Raw genomic sequence first — 8663 nt, forward strand, 5'->3', positions numbered from 1 at the left:
AGGCCCGAGGGAGATTGACAGTTATTTTGTGTTTCTTCCATTTGCGAATAATCGCACCAACTGTTGTCACCTTCTCACCAAGCTGCTTGGCGATGGTCTTGTAGCCCATTCCAGCCTTGTGTAGGTCTACAATCTTGTCCCTGACATCCTTGGAGAGCTCTTTGGTCTTGGCCATGGTGGAGAGTTTGGAATCTGATTGATTGATTGCTTCTGTGGACAGGTGTCTTTTATACAGGTAACAAGCTGAGATTAGGAGCACTCCCTTTAAGAGTGTGCTCCTAATCTCAGCTCGTTACCTGTATAAAAGACACTTGGGAGCCAGAAATCTTTCAGATTGAGAGGGGGTCAAATACTTATTTCCCTCATTAAAATGCAAATCAATTTATAACATTTTTGACATGCGTTTTTCTGGATTTTGTTGTTGTTATTCTGTCTCTCACTGTTCAAATTAACCTACCATTAAAATTATAGGCTGATCATTTCTTTGTCAGTGGGCAAACGTACAAAATCAGCAGGGGATCAAATACTTGTTTCCCTCACTGTATATATACACCTGTTCTGAAAGGCCCCAGAGTCTGCAACACCACTAAGCAAGGGGCACCACCAAGCAAGAGGCACCATGAAGAGCAAGGAGCTCTCCAAACAGGTCAGGGACAAAGTTGTGGAGAAGTGCAGATCAAGGTTGGATTATAAGAAAATATCCAAAACTTTGAACATCCCACGGAGCACCATTAAATCCATTATTAAAAAATGGAAAGAATATGGCACCACAACAAACCTGCCAAGAGAGGGCCGCCCACCAAAACTCACAGACCAGGCAAGGAGGGAATTAATCAGAGAGGCAACAAAGACACCAAAGATAACCCTGAAGGAGCTGCAAAGCTCCACAGCGGAGATTGGAGTATCTGTCCATAGGACCACTTTAAGCCGTATACTCCACAGAGCTGGGCTTTATGGAAGAGTGGCCAGAAAAAAAGCCATTGCTTAAAGAAACAAATAAGCAAACACGTTTGGTGTTCGCCAAAAGGCATGTGGGAGACTCCCCAAACATATGGAAGAAGGTACTCTGGTCAGACGAGACTAAAATTTAGCTTTTTGGCCATCAAGGAAAACGCTATGTCTGGCACAAACCCAACACCTCTCATAACCCTGAGAACACCATCCCCACAGTGAAGCATGGTGGTGGCAGCATCATGCTGTGGGGATGTTTTTCCATTGGCAGGGACTGGGAAACTGGACAGAATTGAAGGAATGATGGATGGCGCTAAATACAGGGAAATTATTGAGGAAAACCTGTTTCAAGTCTTCCAGAGATTTGAGACTGGGACGGAGGTTCACCTTCCAGCAGGACAATGACCCTAAGCATACTGCTAAAGCAACACTCAAGTGGTTTAGGGGAAACATTTAAATGTCTTGGAATGACCTAGTCAAAGCCCAGACCTCAATCCAATTGAGAATCTGTGGTATGACTTAAAGATTGCTGTACACCAGCGGAACCCATCCAACTTGAAGGAGCTGGAGCAGTTTTGCCTTGAAGAATGGGCAAAAATCCCAGTGGCTAGATGTGCCAAGCTTATAGAGACATACCCCAAGAGACTGTAATTGCTGCAAAGTATTGACTTTGGGGGGGGGGGGGGGGGGGTAATAGTTATGCACGCTCAAGTTCTGTTTTGTGGTCTTATTTCTTGTTTGTTTCACAATAAAACAATATTTTGCATCTTCAAAGTGGTAGGCATGTTGTGTAAATCAAATGATATAAAAACCCCAAAAATCCATTTGAATTCCAGGTTGTAAGGCAACAAAATTTGAAAAATGCCAAGGGGGGTGAATACTTTCGCAAGCCACTGTATGTGGGAACTCCTTCAAGACTGTTGGAAAAGCATTCCAGGTGAAGCTGGTTGAGAGAATGCCAAGAGTGTGCAAAACTGTCATCAAGGCAAAGGGTGGCTATTTGAAGTATCTCAAATATTACATGTATTTTTATTTGTTTAACACTTTTTATGGTTACTACATGATTCCATATGTGTTATTTCATAGTTTTGATGTCTTCAGTATTATTCTACAATGTAAAAAAAATAGTCAAAATAAAGAAAAAACCTTGAATGAGTAGGTGTGTCCAAACTTTTGACTACCAGTATATATATATTTTAAAACGGACACAAAACAATGCAACATCAACATACCTGGCTGGCTTCAGGGTCCGAATACGGGATCCTTGGGAGGACCCTACCCCATTGAAGTTGAAATGTAAAATGGTTAGGGTAAGCGTAAGGGTTAAGGACGTCCCAAGGAATCCGAATAGCACTGACCCTGGCTTCAGTCAAAGAAGAAGAAGACCCTGGCTTCAGTCATTGGCTTACCTTTGCGCAGAATCAGGAGCGTCAGGTGATGTGGACGTCTTGATTGTGTTTGGGGAACGCTCTCTGCCAATGCGCACTACCACCACTATCCCATAACTACCCTCCATCCATTCCGTCACCATAGGGACGCGCAAAGAAAAGATAGAAAACATGTCGGACAAGAAACAGACTGTGGATTTGGGATTATTAGAGGAGGACGATGAGTTTGAAGAATTCCCAGCCGAGGGTAAATTAATTATATTTCCATATGTTACCATTGTTCTCTGAATTTAGTGACAACTTTTCAGACTGGGCCAGACAGTGACTCAGCTAGTTTAGCAATCTATGTTAACAACATTGAATGAAGAAGTATCTAGCTAATGTGCTAGCAGCGGCTGGCTAGCTAGCTTAGTAGCTACCACTTTTAATTGTATTATTCACATGATTGAACTTATAACGTTAGCTAATTAGCGATTGCACTGGCGGAAACTTTACCTAGTTAAACATTAACGTTAGCTGAAATGTAAACAACGCGCAGCATCTAACTAAAAGACAGCTAATGAACTAATTACTGTAGCTAGCTAGCTACGTTATTTAGCCAACGCTAGCTAGTGTAGTAGCTAGTTGAGTAAAGGCCCATCCACACAAAGATTGATAACTTTAACGATACATTCTACATAACTATAAACGTTGGCGAGCATCCACACCAGCCGACCATTTATCGTTATTCTGTACACCTGTCAATCAACTGATCAAAGCATCCTACTGAAGGCCTATTAATAAGGTGGTAACGTTTACATTACATTTTAGTCATTTAGCACAGACCATTTACTTCTTCAGGGTGTGACAACTGCAAATAATACTATAATACTTCAATGTACATGTAGGCCTAATGAAAAATAACAAACTCATATTTATATCTAACACTTCAACAACAAACGCTGTTTATCCCGTGTATCTTTTACATCATGCCTTGTTGCTCAAGTGGTTTGTAAGTTGTCTAAATGTTTTCAAATCGTTTGGATCTTATTTTCCTCTGTGTTCATCTCTCTGTCCTGTGAAACTCTTTGCAACGCATCAGTGAAACAATGTTATCATCACTGGCCAAAGTGATTACACCAACGCAAGCTCTCTTTAACTTTCCCCGAAAGTTCATTTGGCCTATTTTACTTTCAGCAATTAACAAGAGCAAGCCAGCTTCTCTCCACGAATGCCTAGTATAAAATAATATTATATAAAGTATACAAATAAATGTTCTAAAGCTTTTTCTGGGATTTCACGTGAAAAGGAATAGCGGAGAGTCTTGCGTAGCCTATAGCCTATCTTGCGCACTAGAACACCTGGAAGAGAGGCTAGCAATGTGTAGCCGAAGTAAGAAGCTAAATACTAGCTTCATTAGGCCATTCGTTAGCTAAATATTAGGGCTATAAATATTTATGTCAGTGTACGAAAAAGTTAACAGATAATGAAATGGCAGATCTGGGCGTTCCTCCAGGATGCGCTCTGCAGGCCCTGACACAAAGCTCCACTATTGATTAGGCCTACGTTTTAAGACAGTAAAATTATTCTACCTTGGCTACAACAACACAGTGCAATGAGTTATGTATTATTGTTATCAAGTGAGTACACAATTATTGTCTGGGGCTGTAAACTGCAGTGATATAGGTGAATTTGAATAACCGCTCAAATGTCCTGTTTTGAATGCTTCATGCTGAAATAACTGCATACAGCCTAGGCCTGATCATGCAACCATTGGGATCAGTTATGGGTTTATTCTCTACAGTTTACAATGTCCAGAAAGGTACTTTAGCAGGCTACTCATATAGTGTATTTTGATCACCCCATAGCGCTCTCTCTCTCTCCTTTCAAACTTCCCGGATTTTACATTCGGCAAGCTGGAATCTCTCGTCGATAGGCTAGTAATAGTAAATAAAATGCTTGAATTAAGTGTACAACAAGCTATTTGTAGTCTAGCTTTTCCTGGGACTCCAAGAGCGAAGAGGAATGGCGGAAGCTGAGAGGCACCGGAGAGGCCAGGCACGTAATTGCGAAAGGGAACCGTGAAGACAGACTAAAGATATGCAGCCTAATTTAGAAGCCAGAAAGGCACATTAGCATGCCAGTCTGTGTGTATTTTGTCAAGATGTATAGGTGTTAAGATGGACCTACCATCGGAAAATATGGCCTTCTCATGCGCTGTTTGTTGACATCGTTCTCCCAAGTCGTCCTATAATTAATGTGCCCACCAATATGTTCACTGCGCTCTGCCTTCTCTCTTCTCCGAGCAGCCTCACGTACCTAGAACCAAGAACGCTTCAATAAAACGTGTTTTTGATTGGTTGTCAATGTTTTAAAAAAATATTTTAAAATATCACTCTGAAAGTGATCCAAACGATAGCTGTCGTTATCCTTCTACACTCTTTTTGTAGTTATCGTTGTAGTGTGAACGCTCCTGTTCACTTGAATTAGAACAATTTACTTTTTATTGTTATAGTCCTTGGTGTGGACGACCCTGTAGAGTTACTTGTCAGCTAGACATGTTGATAGCTAGCTAACGTTGTTTCATAATTTGTCGTTTTCATCATTGCATTTCTCTGTGTTCAGATTGGACGGGTCTGGATGAGGATGAAGATGCCCACGTGTGGGAAGACAACTGGGACGATGACAACGTAGAGGACGACTTCTCTAATCAACTCAGGTAGCCAGCTACCCCATTCATATATTTACCTTTTAGTCATTTAGCAGACGCTCTTATCCAGAGTGACTTACATGAGCAATTAGTGTTAAGTGCCTTGGTCAAGGGCACATCGGCATATTTTTGACATAGTCGGCTCGGGGGATTCAAACCAGTGACCATTAGTTTACTGGCCAAACGCTCTTAACCGCTAGGCTACCTGACGCAAACAGCCCCGCTTGCTGCATGGTTTTGGAAACATAAGGAACATCTCTCATATCAGCGAGTAGTAATAATGATACAAATTAAGTTAAATTATTACACACCTTTTTATAAGGTGTTCACCCAATCTACCCAAACGCACTTTGGTGATGACATTTCACTTCCTTATGTTATAAAATACATTTCACCAAGACAAATATGATTCTTCATGTTCTGAATCTTTCAGTGAGGTCTTTCTCTAACATATCATTAACATTATTATATAAAAAAAAGTCTGATTTGGTAACCTAATACATCCGATAATAAGCACTGAGCTCTGACAGAGCGGCGTGGCTTTATTGCAGAAACTTTTGAGGATTTGTGGTCGTGTCTTCCAAGTTGCTTCTGCGGGTCGAAAATAGCTAAATTAGCATGGCACGAGCTGAATTGAATGTTAAATGCTTTGAAAATAAAAAGCTTGTGGGTACACTCAGTGCTCCGTTGACATTTCACAGAGCTATGCTTGTTTTTGTGAGAAATCTTCAAAAAATAACAGTAACTTTGCATTTAATATGAACAGCGTGTACTAAAATATGAACATACTACATGTCACTTCTCAAAATCGATATCTATCTTACCTCTATTGTTTTATATCCTCTGGATTTGAGAAGAAAGATGATGAGTTCAATGGTAAGCCTGTCAGTTAGCCTTCATTTTCACACAGCATTCAACCTAGCTGACACAATGCTATTTTCCTGATTTATGACCACTTTTTATTTATTCTTCTCTGGCCTCCATTGATTGTTGCTCTAATTTTGACTATCCTACAAGGGTAAAAACTCCAATAAGGTTTGAATGGATGATGCTAGAGACATGAGGTCTTTTGAGGAGTATCTACACAATTAATGTATAATTTTACCCATTGTTCGAAAGATGCGTTTTTGATTGGACACCCTACTTTATAGGGTTAGTGTTCCCACATGGCCATCTCTCCATGTCACATCGCTTATTTACGGAAGACAGACGGAAGACTGAGGCGGCCATCTTTGCTAATTAGCTATCTAGCCTGCTCCGAACACCTGTGTGTAAGCTAACGGGGGAGGAAGTGTAGTTCTTCAACTGGAGGCACATACAGCTTATGGATCTGTGCAAAACTGCTAGCTAACGTTACAGTAAGTATCTTTTTTTGGGGGGGAAACATTCTTTCTCGCTGATTTGAAAGATAAGGGCCATACATTTTCAAAACCATTTCACCAGCGATGATTATTGATGTTTCTAACACAGCGTCAGAATTGTAGTTCACATGGCTAGCCGTGGGCGAAGCTAACTGCTGAAAACCCTAAGGAGAGAATAGTTTTCAAGCACTAGTAGCCAGCTAGCTACACCTATCACCTTTTACTTATGACAAATCATTGTGCCCCACTCAGCTTCACGCCCCTAGAAATAAGATGATGCCCTCAGTTCAAGGGATGTGATGCTTTGATCTTTGAGTAGGGCTGTAAGATTTGACAAAGGTCATATGGCTAAATGGTAACAAAAACAGTCAAATTGTCACGCTGAATGTTTAGGCACAGCACATTTAATCAGGCTTTAGACTCCCCTTGAGAGTACTAGTTGGCAATAATAACAAACACTGATAACGTTTTAAAGTTATTAGGAGATGCAAGCAATAGGCACTATGCAGCTTTCTTAAAAATTATTAATGTCTTGTAGCTACACATATTGGCCTAGTTTTTTGTCAATGGTGCATTCGAATGCTATCGTAGAGACCCGAGTTTCCGAGTCAGAAATGACCACTAGAATTACTCTCCTAAGTCTGTGTTCCAAGTGGGAAACTGACCAGAATGATGATACCTGAGTTTACGAGTTGTGGCGTTTCATCAACTGAACTTTCACCTTTCCTACCAAAAGATAATAAAACAAAGCCATTTACAACCTTGATAATGTAGTCTAGTTAATTTACATGCATACAATCTTTTGTTTTGAGATATTGTCAAAGTAAGCCAGCCAACTGAACGATTAGGCTATTATTAGCAATGTTTGCTAGCTTAATCGTCTAGCTAAATTCAAGCTCATTGGTGGAACAGTTGTTTCGGACGCATTAATGATGTCTTCCCGAGTTCACCAACTGAGAGCTAGGAGATCCCAAGACGCATCCGACTGCACCATAATCCTGGAAGTATTTTCTGTTGTCTGGATACTGTTTGCACCCGCTGCTTTCAGTCGTTCATCTTGGTTGTCTCTTTTCTTACATAGGGAGACATTTGTCAGCATTATTGCATGTCATTTGTAAATGATTATGCAGCCTTTGAATGATACGGACAGTCTACAATGTGTGCTTTATTGTCAGTAATATGTATTCTATGCATTTACATTCTTAGGCTGCACTTGTTGAATAATCAACTAGTGTATTGACTTGAAGTGGCCAGACTATTCATTTTTTTGGTATACTTCAGACAGTGTTATGGATTTCAAACCTTTGATGGCTGCAATTAAAACATTTATAGAAGACATGAGGTCTTATATATGTTTTAAGCATTCATCCAAGTACAAGTAGGTCTACTGATAAATCCATAGCTGTAGCTGTCTGCATGATATTTCTTCAGTCGGATTTCATAATGCTTCTCTCAATCAACATAGGATACTTGTGCTTTAACCATTGCACTGCTTGGATGTATCCCTAATGGCACACTATTCCCTATATAGTGCACAACTTATGACCACAGCACCCACTCTTCCCATAGGGCTCTGGTCAAAAGTAGTGCACTATATAGGGATTAAGGTGCCAGTTGGAACGCACCCTTTGTAATCATCTCAATTGACTGGTCCTTTTTTTCTCTCTGTAGAGCGGAGCTGGAGAAACATGGTTCCAAGATGGAGACGTCGTAGGAGCTGCCGAGTCCACACAGCTGTTGGGATTGGATATGGATGGACATTGGTGTTATGAATGTTATAACTTCACACTTACGATGGAGGATGTTTAACTAAACTCGCTCCTTTTTTTTTCTTCTAAGAAACCTTGACACGAGTAAAGTGTTTGAAAATATCCCCCTTTGGATATTTTCATTGTTCTACTGATCTGCATTTATTCAGATAATGTAAGAGTTATGTAGATATTAAAGGTGGTTCAGTTCACGTACTCTTTGTTATTTATGCACATTTTCCATCTCTTTAGACATAATCAGCTGGTCAGTTACTGTTTTAAAATAAATCCATATTTTCCAATGTTTTGTTTTACTATAAAGACCACTTTGTGTCCAGGGCTTGTGTTTAACATCCATTTAAATACCACTTTTTGTTAGAGTCATTGATTTGAAACTGCCAGCGCAACACTTAACCTATGTTTTAATGGTCCAATAATTATTGGACTGTGACACACTCCACATCCATTTTAATCCACAATATGAATGTTGCATGATGTTAGTAAGTCAAGTGCTGCACCACTCAGT

General features: G+C 40.2%; 1 protein-coding gene across 1 annotated transcript; it reads left to right on the plus strand.

Annotated features, from left to right (window-relative positions):
* The first annotated feature begins 2423 nt into the window (after positions 1-2423).
* On the plus strand, positions 2424-8349 carry LOC311133010 (26S proteasome complex subunit SEM1-like). The gene is made up of 3 exons (XM_084166429.1): positions 2424-2586; positions 4944-5037; positions 8061-8349. The coding sequence occupies exons 1-3, from the start codon at positions 2511-2513 to the stop codon at positions 8101-8103; spliced, it is 213 nt and encodes a 70-aa protein (XP_084022555.1). The 5' UTR covers positions 2424-2510; the 3' UTR covers positions 8104-8349.
* Positions 8350-8663: the final 314 nt, after the last annotated feature.

Source organism: Coregonus lavaretus, assembly GCF_964263955.1.
Source record: "Coregonus lavaretus genome assembly, chromosome: 7".
Lineage (NCBI taxonomy): Eukaryota > Metazoa > Chordata > Actinopteri > Salmoniformes > Salmonidae > Coregonus > Coregonus lavaretus.